The sequence below is a fragment of the Trachypithecus francoisi genome, unplaced genomic scaffold (genome assembly GCF_009764315.1).
Source record: "Trachypithecus francoisi isolate TF-2019V2 unplaced genomic scaffold, Tfra_2.0 Lachesis_group13, whole genome shotgun sequence".
Lineage (NCBI taxonomy): Eukaryota > Metazoa > Chordata > Mammalia > Primates > Cercopithecidae > Trachypithecus > Trachypithecus francoisi.
The window spans coordinates 128,049,473-128,062,977 of record NW_022681458.1 but is presented as its reverse complement, the minus strand read 5'-3'; the positions used below and the strand labels follow the sequence as shown (position 1 = coordinate 128,062,977).

General features: G+C 46.7%; 1 protein-coding gene across 2 annotated transcripts in view; it reads left to right on the top strand.

Moving 5' to 3' along the window:
* Positions 1-13,505, top strand: part of ERCC3 (ERCC excision repair 3, TFIIH core complex helicase subunit) — a 37,387-nt gene that overhangs the window by 2,395 nt on the left and 21,487 nt on the right. For both annotated transcript variants that reach the window (XM_033231855.1, XM_033231856.1), the window contains exons 4-10: positions 1,396-1,445; positions 1,872-2,007; positions 2,194-2,358; positions 2,834-3,038; positions 4,663-4,977; positions 10,936-11,120; positions 12,203-12,405. In XM_033231855.1, the coding sequence (XP_033087746.1) occupies positions 1,396-1,445; positions 1,872-2,007; positions 2,194-2,358; positions 2,834-3,038; positions 4,663-4,977; positions 10,936-11,120; positions 12,203-12,405 (1,259 nt within the window). The remainder of the gene's footprint in view (positions 1-1,395; positions 1,446-1,871; positions 2,008-2,193; positions 2,359-2,833; positions 3,039-4,662; positions 4,978-10,935; positions 11,121-12,202; positions 12,406-13,505) is intronic.

The window sequence follows — 13,505 nt, the reverse complement described above, 5'->3', positions numbered from 1 at the left end:
GACCTTGGGATCTGGAGTGGCAGAAGAGTACCGCAGGAATTCAGTATGGCACTGCAAGCAGTCCCAGAGAAGCTGCAGGAGTGCTGGAGAGAGCTCTCTTTTCCTGTGATGTGAAAGTATGCGCGGCCAGGCGCAGTGGCTCACTCCTGTAACTCCAGCACTTTGGGAGGCCGAGGCGGGTGGATCACCTGAGGTCAGGAGTTCAAGACCAGCCTGGCCAACATGGCGAAATTCCCGTCTCTACTAAAAATGCAAAAATTAGCCGGGCATGGTGGTGGGCGCCTGTAATTCTAGCTACTCAGGAGGTTGAGGCAAGATAATCACTTGAACCCGGGCGGCATAGGTTGAAGTGAGCTGAGATCTCACCATTGCACTCCAGCCTGGGCAACAGAGTGAGACTCCACCTCAAAACAACAACTAAAAAGAAAGCGTGCCCAAGGAGAGGACCTTGTACCAACACTGTGGCTATGCTCAGTCTTGGCTGCGAATTGCCTGCGGGGATGTAGGTGTTGGCACACTGCAGTGGTGGATCAGGGACAACAGCAGGGACAGGCAGCCCCTCAAAGTCTGGCAAATTTTTTTTTTCTTTTTTTTTGAGACAGAGTCTTGCTCTGTCACCCAGGCTGGATAGCAGTGGCATGATCTTGGCTCACTGCAACCTCTGCCTCCCGGGCTCAGGCGATTCTCCTGCCTCAGCCTCCCAAGTAGCTGGGAATACAGGCGCCTGCCACTGCACCCAGCTAATTTTTATATTTTTGGTAGAGACGGGGTTTCACCATGTTGGCCAGGCTGGTCTCGAACTCCTGACCTCAGGTGATCCACCTGCCTTGGCCTCCCAAAGTGCTGGGATTACAGGCGTGAGCCACTGCGCCTGGCCTCAGTGGCAAATTTTTTTTGGTGCCACACAGCCTCTAGTGTATTCCTTTCTAAAGGTGGTTGGGAACCTGGGAGGATTTAAGCTGTATTCTCTGCCATCAAGATGCTTACATTGTATTTGGGGAAATAGGAGCATTGGTGAAGAGGCTTTGCGTTTTGTTTAAGCAGCAATTACTGTGCACATACTCTGTGCAAGGAGTTGTAGTAATACTGGTGTGGTCTTCAGGCTAGGGTAGGGGCTGTGGGAATAGAGAGGAAAGGCAGAATGCAAGGAGATTTTAAGCAGCGTTTTATAACTGAATGGATATGCATCAGAATTAGCCAGGCAAGAGGAAGATTTTGTTCTCAGAAAGCAGAGGCCAATGGGAAAAGCTCAGTTTAGGCAGATCTGAACCCGTTAGGATTGCCCTAAAGTAAAATGAACTTTTCACTTGGTTGGTTGGGGTAAGAAGTGACCAGTAGTGAATGTGTTCTGAGTTAGCTGCACATTTACCTATTGGGTGTTACCTCTATTTGCAGTTGTGTACTGTCAGCTATGGAAAAGTCAAGCTGGTCTTGAAGCACAACAGGTAAGAGATTCCGTGACAGGCCTGTCCCAAGGCATGGTCACTCTCTGCGCACCAGCAGGAATAAAGGGATATGGGAAGGACCCGATGTTTCTGCTGTCTGCTCTGTGCCAATACCACACTCCTCTGAAGCACAGATAAGAGAAGAGGAACAAGAGGTGTGGCCCAGACTGGAAACTTGTCCACTGGCCACTCTATTTCCTCTAGCAGTGGAGCTGGGCTCAGGCCCCTGCTTACTTGACCTCAAAGTGGGGCTTTGCCCACAACCCTCATATGTTAAATCATGGCCAGCAGCTCATAGTACAGATTTGGCGAAGGGTTGTGGGGAGAGTCTTGAGGCTTGTATTTCCAGACCATCTGATGGAACGAGCAGTGGAATCAGGAGGTACCTGCCGGTCAACAGACCGCTTCTTCCTCCCCTGTGTGCAGATACTTCGTGGAGAGCTCCCACCCTGATGTAATCCAGCATCTTCTCCAGGACCCAGTGATCCGAGAATGCCGCTTAAGAAACTCTGAAGGGGAGGCCACTGAGCTCATCACAGAGACTTTCACAAGCAAATCTGCCGTACGTGGACTCCTGGGCCACCCTTGGGTGGGGGCAGGCATTTAGGATTTCAGTTCTCAGGTGTCTTTTACCCAGCACTTACAACCAGGCAACCCAGCTGGTGTCTACCCTTTACAACTTCACCCTTTGCTTGATACCAGCAGAATTAAATGATGTGTGCACATTCAGCACCTACCTCTCTCACAGATTTCTAAGACTGCTGAAGGCAGTGGTGGGCCCTCCACTTCCCGAGTGACAGATCCACAGGGTAAATCTGACATCCCCATGGACCTGTTTGACTTCTATGAGCAAATGGACAAGGATGAGGAAGAAGAAGAAGAGACACAGACGGTATCTTTTGAAGTCAAGCAGGTTAGTGAATGGACCTTCCTCCTGGTTCCCTCACTGATTTGCTGTTAGAAGTTAGTCCAGCCCTGTGTCAACTCTGCCTGTAGTCTGTGTGAAGGAAAGGAATCCCTGTTGGTCCCTGCATTGCTTTCTACTTTTCATTATCCGTGGGCCATGGCATCACTCCTCTTGATGGATTTACAGTCCCAGTGTCCTCTTTTTCAGGCTGGTAGGCTGGTCTTCACAAGTTGCTGAGGAGATGTGAGAAACAGTGCCTGAAGGTCAATTTTGCCTGCTGATTAGATTTCATTTTGAAAGTGTTGTTAGTTTGGGTTGCTTTTCTGTGCTTTATCCCAGTTGTTAACTGAGCAAGATCTAAAATTGTAGAAGTTTAGACAGAATGCCACTTGTTTGACCATTAGACCTCTTAGAAGATGTGATGTTTTTGAGCACACTTTGGAGTTAAGATTTTAAAACCCTTTTTGTGCCTGTTTTCCAGGAAATGATTGAGGAACTCCAGAAACGTTGCATCCACCTGGAGTACCCTCTCTTGGCAGAATACGACTTCCGGAATGATTCTGTCAACCCTGATATCAACATTGACCTAAAGCCCACAGCTGTCCTCAGACCCTATCAGGAGAAGAGCTTGAGAAAGATGTTTGGAAACGGGCGTGCACGTTCGGGGGTCATTGTTCTTCCCTGCGGTAAGTGGTACTGGAGTTAAGAAGGTGGCCAGGCTGCTGTGTCTGGATCTGCCAGCTGCCTCTCGCTTTCTCTCTGCGCATTTCACTAAATCACACCTTGCTAAAAAGCCAAGATCAGGTGACTCCCTGATTCATGACTTGACAAGTATTTGAGTGCTTGCTGTGCATGGGCCTTGGCCTGGACACGGAGTATTATGGTGGCTAGAACAACACTTCTGACCTCATGGAGCTCATTCTTCTGGGGAAGAGACAGATGGTAAGCAGATGTGTACAATCTTGGGTGGTGCTAGAGGCAGTGAAGAAAAATTAGAGCAGATAAGGGGTGAGATTGTCATAATGGCAAGGGGCTGTTGCACATAGTGGCGTTAGGTTCTTGTTCTTGAATCAGCGTTAGGGGTTGTGTATTTGGAGACTCCCTAGCACAGAAACGTTGGTGTTCCTGGATGACTAGGATGGTGTGCAAGTCCAGGGAAAGGCAGGAGTGGCCCCCTGGGCACCTGTTTGACCACTTAGTAATGTCAGGTCCTAGCCTAGCTTCTTGGCCAGAGGCCACAGCAGACTCACCTTGGGACCCCACTGAGGACTTACAGAGGCAAGGTCTTCAGGGAAGGGGAGGTTCTTTTTTTCCAAAACTCCAAGGGTTTTTTGATGGTGTTTTTCTTTTTTATTTCACTTTACAATTTTTTTTTATTTGCATTTACTCCTGGTAACTCAACAGAATGTATTTTTATAATAAAGGAAGGATCTCTGTTTCATAGAAAAGCTTGATTTTTCTCTTGATCTTTAAATGGTGGATGGTGGTAAACTCAGAAGCTCTGGAATTTCATCTTCTCTGTACACACGTAGCGCATCCCTGAAGTCTCAGCCCCGTTGCTGTGTAATAATAATAGTGCTCTTTTGCCAAGGACCTCCTTCTGTGGGCCAGTCATGCCGGGCCCCGGCAGCGTCACTGTCCCGTGACTGTGGGTGAGGCAAAGTACTCCTCTGCTTTAGTTTTTCAGTCTGTCTTCTTTCTTTTTGAGATAGTCGTGCTCTGTCACCCAGGCTGGAGTGCAGTGGCACCATCTCGGCTCACTACAACCTCTGCCTACTGGGTTCAAGCTATTTTCCTGCCTCAGCCTCCCAAGTAACCGGGATTATAGGCACCCGCCACCACGCCTGGCTAATTTTTTGTATTTTTAGTAAAGATAGGGTTTCACCATGTTGGCCAGGCTGGGCTTGAATTCCTGACCTCAAGTGATCCTCCCACCTCAACCTCCCAAAGTGCTGGGATTACACGTGTGAGCCACCGTGCCAAGGTGGCACAGCCAGGTTTTTCTATCTTTAAAATGACAATAACAGGCATTTCTCTTCTCACCAGTTTGTTTTGAGATTTTAACATTTAAATGAGATGCATGTAAAGTGCTACAGTAGGCCCCAGCACCTGCTAATTCTCACATATGTGTGTGAAGTGAGCATGTCTCATTATAAAGAAGAAAACAGGCTGGAGCAGTGTATGTCACACAGATGTCAGCTGTGTGGACTATTGCAAGGCATTTTCCTAGATTGCTGTACTTGTGAGTCGTTCTGCCTGTCCCTGTCCTTCATTTCAACCTGTCCTTGGGTGCACTCTTATTTCTTGTAGGTGCCGGAAAGTCCCTGGTTGGTGTGACTGCTGCATGCACTGTCAGAAAACGCTGTCTGGTGCTGGGCAACTCAGCCGTTTCTGTGGAGCAGTGGAAAGCCCAGTTCAAGATGTGGTCCACCATTGACGACAGCCAGATCTGCCGGTTCACCTCTGATGCCAAGGACAAGCCCATTGGCTGCTCTGTTGCCATTAGCACCTACTCCATGCTGGGCCACACCACCAAACGGTCCTGGGAGGCTGAGCGAGTCATGGAGTGGCTCAAGACCCAGGAGTGGGGCCTCATGATCTTGGACGAAGTGCACACCATACCAGGTAAGCAGGCTGGAGCTGAGCTGTCTGCTTGCTGGACAGACAAACCAATTTCCAGTTGTTAGGTTGGGAGAGGGACTGCTGTGTAGCCCACCCAACTGGCTACCTTGCTGGGTAAAGCTTTTAATAATTCTTTTTTTTTTTTTTTGAGAGGGAGTCTCACTCTGTCACCCAGGCTGGAGTGCAGTGGTGCGATCTCAGCTCACTGCAACCTCTACCTCCTGGGTTCAAGCAGTTCTCTGCCTCAGCCTCCTAAGTAGGTGGGATTACAGGCGCGAGCCACCACTCCAGGCTAATTTTTGTACTTTTTGTAGAGACAGGGTTTCACCATCTTGGCCAGGCTGGTCTTGAACTCCTGACCTTGAGATCCACCCACCTCGGCCTCCCAAAGTGCTGGGATTACAGGTGTGAGCCGCCGCGCCGGGCCAATAATTCTTAAGTGGGATGCAGACAGGAGTGTTCACATTCATAGCTTGCTTAATCATTGGCTCAATAGTCATTTAGAAAATGGTATTTTCTTCCCTCCATCTTTCTTGTGCTGCTCAGCTTAATCTGTTTCTTAATGGCCCTCTAAGCCCTGGGTTAGGAGCACTGAAAACCCTTCCTGCGATGGGGGCGATGTGTTTTATTCGAAGCCTGGACTATTGATCCTTAGTCAATATGTAATAGAAGCCCTACTTCTCCAAGTGTCATGGGCAAACCTTTTTTTAAAGCTGCCCTATTGATTTAATTTTTATACATAAAATCACCCCTTGTAAGTATATAATCCAATGAGTTTTAGTAAATTTGTGGGCCAGTGCAACCATGACCGTGATCCAAGTTTTCTTTTCTTTTCTTTTTTTTTTTAAAGATGGCGTCTCCCTTTGTTTTCCAGGCTGGAGTGCAGTGGTGTGATCTTGGCTCACTGCAACCTCTGCCTCTTGGGTTCAACTGATTCCCCTGCCTCAACCTCCCAAGTAGCTGGGACTACAGGTGTGTGCCACCACACCCGGCTAATTCTTTTAATTTGAGACAGAGTTTCACTCTTGTTGGCCAGGCTAGAGTGCAGGACCGCAAACTCAGCTCACTGCAACCTCTGCCTCCCGGGTTCAAGCAATTCTCCTGCCTCAGCCTCCTGAGTAGCTAGGATTACAGGCATGCACCACCACACCCGGCTAATTTTATATTTTCAGTAGAGACAGGGTTTCTCCATGTTGGCCAGGCTGGTATTGAACTCTAGACCTCAAGTGGTCTGCCTGCCTGGGCCTCCCAAAGTACTGGGATTATAGACGTGAGCCACTGCATTCAGCCACCATGATCCAGTTTTAGATTTCCTTTGTATTCATTTGCAGTCAATCTTTGTTTCTCTGTCTAGCTTCAGACGACCACTGCACTGCTTTCCGTCACTATAGATTTGCTTTTTATGGAAAATCTATACAAACACAATCATACAATATATATTTTCTTATGTCTGGCTTCTTTCACTTCACATAATGGTTAATCTGTGCCTTAGCATTTATCAGTAATTTGTTCCTTTTATTGCTGTGTAGTTTTTTCGGCAAATCTGTTTTGATAAAAACAGATTAAGGGATTAAGATTAACAGATTGGGGTGGGCATGGTGGCTGACACCTGTAGTCTAGCACTTTGGGAGGCCAAGGCAGGAGGATTGCTTGAACCCAGGAGTTTAAGATTAGCCTGGGTAACATAGTGCGACATGTCTCTACAAAAAAAACTTTTTTAATTAGCCACGTGTGGTGGCGTGCACCTGTGGTCTCAGCTGCTGAGGAGGCTGAGGTGGGAGGATCACTTGAACCTGGGAGGTTGAGGCTGCAGTGAACCATGATTATGCAACTGTACTCCAGCATGGGTGACAGAGTGTGAGACCCTGTCTCAAAAAAAAAAAAAAGATGAACAGATTAGGGTAGATTAAGAAGTCTAAAGTAGAGGTTACTATGAACAAAATGAAATCTGAGGCATTTTCACAGGTAGTGTTCAAAAGGTTGTCAAAATGGCCCCAGGCATCTGGTTCTTTCTGTGCAGTGAGAGCTCTACAGTCCTGATGGGTTTCTGGAGATACCTAGAGATGTTCACAGCTGGCCAGGGAGGGATCGGCGGTCTTTCTGATGGAAGCCCAGGGCGTGGGTCCTGCTGTGGGGAAGCACTCGGCACAGTGAGACAGCACAAGATGGCCATGCGGCCAGAGGAGAGCACAGGAACAGTCGTCAAGGCTGAGGAAGGATAGCGGTATTGGGGCAGCTCTTGCAGGACCTTGTAGGTCCCGGCAAGAACTTTGGCTTGTACTCTTAGTGTGAAGCCATCCGAGGGATTTGAGCAGAGCATGACATGAGCTGACTTTACACTGTAAAAATACCACCCTGGCTGCTGTGTTGCAAGTAGACTGAAGGAAGCAAGACAGAAGCAGTGAGTTGAGTTTGTGGAATTCCAACAAGAAGTGTGAACCAGTAAGGATGAAGGTGTGATCCGACTCTGGATATGTTGTGAAGCTTTAACTGACAGGTCAAATGTGGGATTGGAGGGAGAAATCAAGAATGACACTAAGATTTTTGACTTGAACAAAGGGAGGATAGAGTGGGCATTAATTGAGATGGGGAACGCTATCAGAGGAGCTGGTCTGGAAGGTGACTATCAGGAGTTGGGCTTTAGATGTGCGAATTTGAGTTTCCTGTTAGGCGTTCAGGCAGTGGCAAAAAGGTTAAGAAATGGGCCAAAGAAATTGATAGACATTTCACCAAAAAAGGATATACATATGTCAAAGAAGCATTTGAAAAAGGGTTCAACCTCATTAGTCATCAGGGAACTGCAGATTAAACCCACCACAGGATGCTCCCATATGCCAATTAGAGTGGCCAAAATAAAAAATACTGATGTGTCAGTGCTGATGAGGTCACAGCAACTGAACCATCACACATTCCTGGCGGGATGGATTGCGAAGTCTGTGGTCACTGTGGAAAACAGCTTGTCCGTGTCTTATAAAACTACCACATGACCCATCGGTCCCATTCCTGGGTATCCTAGATACATGAAAATAGGTTTACACAAAATCCCGTACACCAGTGTTTATGGCAGCTCTGTTCGTAATATCCAAATGCAAGTGCTCATCAGTGTGTGTCTGGATAAACAAGTGGTGGTACATCCATAAACTGGAACACTACTCAGTAGTGAAAAAGACAAACTTGCTGCATGTTGCAACCTGGATGAATCTCAAAAGCTTGGTGCTGAGTGAAAGAAGTCAGCCTCAAAAGCTTCCACAGTGTGTGATTTCATTTATACAACAATCACGGTATAGTGGTGGCCAGCAGATCAGTGGTTGCCAGAGGTGGGGGGTCAGAGAGGGATTACTCTAAAGGAGAGCACAGGGGAATTTTGGGGAGTGCTGTCTTTATCTGTACCCTGATTGTGGTGCTGGTTACAAAATGCAAATGTGTTAAAATGCATAGAACTGCCCCCCTGGCCCACCCCAAGTCAGTTTTACCGTGAGAATTTAAAAACTCAAAAGAAAAAAGGTGGAAGGGTAGGTATTGGGTCTGTTAGGATTGAAAATGGATGATATAGAGAATCACTACTCACAAAGGAGTTTGGAATTGTTCTGTAGCAGTTTGGTTGGAAGCTGTGTTCAGGGCTTGAGGCATTCTGTCTGACTGTATGTTTGGTACACATTCATGTTTTTCTTTAACCCAAGCCCCAGGTCCCAGGTTCCAGGGGGCAACAGCACAGGTTTGGGATTGGTTATCAGATGAACAAGTACAAAAAGGTGCACCTCACACTCACGTATGTCTGTGAGTTTGTCTCTCTCTCGTCTAGTTCACTGGATGAATTAGACTTTGGTCGAGTTGTGGAGTGAAACCAACGAGCTCTAAGGGATTTTTGAGTACAGACCCCATAAGCCCGGTGGCCCGGCCATGCTCATTGTCCCAGAGAGCAAATGTTAAATAAGGGAATGCTAGGAAATCAGAGTAAGTCTCCTGACTGTCCAGTGTCTGCTGTGTTGGGTTAGGTGGAGTGATCAGTCTTTGAGATTTATCTCAAAGGATAAAGATTGCTGTGCTGTTTTACAGATTTTTCAAAAGGAGCTCTATTATGTCTTTTTATTGATGAGAGATTCATATTATGGTACTTGTGTATATGAAGTGCTTCCTGTGTGCTAGGTACTGTGCCTGTTTCATTATTTCTACAGGTATTTATTGAGAACCTACTAAGTTCAGGCACTGTACTTGGCACTGGAGACAAAGTGGAAGGGACAGCCAAGTAACCACACAAATAAATGCCAAATGACAACCATGACATAATGTTGAGTGACACAAGCCACACACAAAAGTGCATACCATGATTTCATTCGTGCAAAGTTCAGAAAGGAGGCAGACCCCTCTCAGAAGTCAGAGGAGTGGTTCCCTCGAGGGAGAGTGCTAGTTATTGACAGGAGGGGTCAGGGGAGAGACCTCTGGGTGCCTGATGCTCCATATGCTGATCTAGGTGGTTCCACAGCTGCGTGTCTGTAAAAATGTATTGAGTAGTACGCTGTGAGTTATTCACCTGTGACAGCTGTCAGGGCTGTAGGAGAGTGTAATAGAGGGGTGTGATGGGGTCATGGGTGTCCAGGCAGAGTCCTGCCTGCCTTGTCCTTGCCTTGGGTCAGTATGTCTTCTAGTGTCGCCTCCCTGGGGCCCACACTGGGTTGGTGTTGCCATTGCCTTGACTCTACCATTTCCCTGTAACATAGGGAGCTTGGTCTGAGGTTCTTGGCTACTGTATTTTGGAGCCAGCACAGTCTTTCCTTAGAGATAAGCGTGAGCTGATTTTGTTTTCTGTATAGTGTTTGTGTGTGTGTGTTTGCATGTGGTGTTGTGTACAAACCATGTAGATGTAAAAACTAAACATTTACTTAGAGTTAGGCAACCCTCTGTTATTTCACTGTGAACGTCTTTGTGTTTTGGTGCATTCAGGCCTCTTTTTCCTTAGATTTTTGTGTCCATTTATTTATGAAATATTAGCCCTACTTTCAATTATATTGTAAGATAAGCATGATTCCAACATTTTAACCTTCCTTCAGAGTATTAGAATTTTTAAAAGGCGAGCCCATGGAAATCCATAAATTAGGTTTTTTAAAAAAGATTATCTCATACCCATTTATGTGTTTGTTTTATTTGATAAACCAGAGAGAATTATAATGTTCAAAAGAAAGGAAGGAAAAGGAAGTTGCTGGTTGACCAAAGTGATTGAACTGGTGAAGTTTGGAGAGGGGAAGTTTCCTAAGGCAGGCCGGAGTGCTTGGGCGAACGGTGCCTGGAGTTTCATCCCTCCCGTGGGCTTGCCTTTCTTCCCGGTTTCTGGGAAAATGGTGGGAAGCTGAGCAGAGCTGGCTTCTTTCATTTCTTCCTCCCCCTAGATCACCAACTGCCTTTTCAGTAACCTGGGTACAAGTTTTAGGGAAAAATTCCTTGCATAATTTAGAGCTTAATGGTATTAATAGTAAGTATTGCAGGTTGTATTTCAAATTGCCATCTGCACTTCTACTGATAACTTTTGTGAGAGGAATGCTGGGCCCATTAACTTGGAGATTCCTTAAGCTCATTTCACCCTCTTATTCTCCTTTTCATTTTCTTTTGTGCAGATCTAAAAGTGATGGTGAAGCGTTTGCCTAGTCATTCTTATCTAGAACCAGCTTCTGTGGTCCTGAAACCCGAGGGTTAGCTCAGGTGGTGTCATAAGCCAGTCTTAAGTTGCACAGCTATGAGCATTTGAAAAAGTGACAGTGTGGGCTGGGTGCAGTGGCTCATGCCTGTAATCCCAGCACTTTGGGAGGCCAAGGCAGGGGGATTGCTTGAGACCAGGAGGATTGCTTGAGGCCAGGAGTTCAAGACCAGTCTGGGCAACATAATGAAACCCCATCTCTACAAAAAATATTAAAAAATAAAAAATAAGAAAGAAACGTGACAGTGTGAATGCTCCCATTGTTTCCTCAGCCAAGATGTTTCGAAGGGTGCTCACCATCGTGCAGGCCCACTGTAAGCTGGGTTTGACTGCAACCCTCGTCCGGGAAGATGACAAAATTGTGGACTTAAATTTTCTGATTGGGCCTAAGCTCTACGAAGCCAACTGGATGGAGCTGCAGAATAATGGCTACATCGCCAAAGTCCAGTGTGCTGAGGTAGCTGGGCCTGGGCTGGGGGTGTCTGGGTTAGGGCCTCCTCCCGTGGGCCGGGAAGTGAGCAGATGGATTCCTCATGGGCAGACACAGGTCAGGACTTAGACTTACCTGCTACCACCTCATGCAGGATCCTCAGTCACCCTGTGAGTGGGTGTACTAGACCCACTTGCCGCATATCTTCTGCCTTGTCACATATCTCACATACCCCTGAATTTGTGATGATTCTTTTTCCTAACCACAGGGTTTACCAGTCATGGATTTCTGTGGGTGAGGATTAGCGTTCAGGGCACAGGGAATAATGAAGGCCCCCAATACCACAGTGCTGCCTGGGAGCCTGGCAGCAAAGGGTTTTGCTCTAATGGGCCCAAGGGCCTAACTGACATGCTCCCGGCCCTGCTGGGAGGTGTGTAAATAGGTGGCAGTACTCAGCAGCAGTGCTGACTTGTGTGTGTGGAGGAATTGCTGGTGCTACCGGCTGAGAAGCTGGTTTTCCTCCCTCGCAGCTGGTGTGAAAATAACTCCTGGGATATGATTGCATTTACCTATCTTCTAAGTGGTTGACATGTGAAAGCATCCAGTTCAACAGGAGGTATTAGGTTGGGTTTAGTTTTGTGCGTGCATTTATTTTCAGTTGTATTGATTTCTAATTCACATACCATTGGTTTTGTTTTGTTTTTTTGCTTCTTTTTTGCTTTTTTTTTTAAACAGGTCTCTGTCACCCAGGCTGGAGTGCAGTGGCATGATCTTGGCTCACTGCAACCTCCGCCTCCTGGGCAAGTGGTTCTCCTACCTTAGCCTCCTGCATAGCTGGAATTACAGATGTGCACCACCACACCCGGATGATTTTTTGTATTTTTACTAGAGACTGGGTTTCACCATGTTGGCCAGGCTGGTCTTGAACTCCTGGTCTCAAGTGATCTGCCTGCCTCAGCCTCCCAAAGTGCTGGCATTTACAGGCATGAGCCACTGCACTTGACTGGTTTTGTTTTAAAGCTAATTCTGCTAGAGAAAGGTCTTCAAAAGTTTTTAATTATGTGACGTTTAAACTTGTAAAATGACCCCTGGTTCTTACTGCATCACAGGTTTGGTGCCCTATGTCTCCTGAATTTTACCGGGAATATGTGGCAATCAAAACCAAGAAACGAATCTTGCTGTACACCATGAACCCCAACAAATTTAGAGCTTGCCAATTTCTGATCAAGTTTCATGAAAGGAGGAATGACAAGATTATTGTCTTTGCTGACAATGTGTTTGCCCTGAAGGAATATGCCATTCGACTGAACAAGTAAGAACTGAAAACTTGGAGCTTCCTCCAGGCCAGTTTCTCTTCCCCATTGAGAGTGCAGAAGGTGGCTTTTTTTGTTTGTTTGTTTGTTTTTGTTTTTGTTTTGTTTTTCCTCTCAGGAACTTCTTGGGATCCAAAGATCTTGTTCTATGGCCCTGGTCTCAGTAAACCAAGGAAGACTTAGAAGTAGGTGGTTGGAGTCAGAGGTTAGAGCATAGAGAAAAGGGGGCTGGTCACTTGAGCCCAAAGAACAGGGAACAGAGACTTGGACTGAGCTGGGTGGGGCCCCCTGGAAGATCAGGGCTCCAAATGTGGGTGGGAGTTGGCATTTGGAGCTTTGGACTGTGTGAGCTCTGTGGGTGGAGAGGAGGCCAGACTGGATGGCCTAGGGGCTGGGAGGGCAAGACAGGCTGGGCTGGCATCCCACGTACAGACTGGCATCTGGAAGGAGCTTCTTAGAAATGCCCATGCAGTATCCTCATCAACCCATAGCTCCAGCCAAATATCTGTGCTTAAAACCCGGCTCTTGTAAAGCTCTGCCAAGTAAGGAGGAAGAGGCCTGCACTTGTTCCTACAGTGATACAGGACTTCAGGTGCGGTAAGTGTTGCCGAAGGCCAGGCCCTCTGTGGAGACTGGTGAAGCTATGTGCTACGTGTACTATACGTATGTTTTATTTAATCCTCACTTCAGCCATAGAAGATGTTGTTCCCATTTTATAGAAGGGAAAACAAAGGCATAGAAAGATTAAGTTTCTCAAGTTTCTAAAATTATACCTTTATTTAATTTAGAAAGACTTTTTAATCCAAGTCAACATATAGATTATTATGAAAAACAGCAATTCTCTGCTTCTATTTTCCCACCCACAGTTCTATTCCTTGAAGACAGCCACTTTCGACTCTTTTTTGTTGTTTACCTTCATCTTTTTCTTTTTTTTTTTTTTTTTTTTTTTTTTTTTGAGACGGAGTCTCGCTCTGTCGCCCAGGCTGGAGTGCAGTGGCCGGATCTCAGCTCACTGCAAGCTCCACCTCCCGGGTTTACGCCATTCTCCTGCCTCAGCCTCCCGAGTAGCTGGGACTACAGGCACCCGCCACCTAACCCG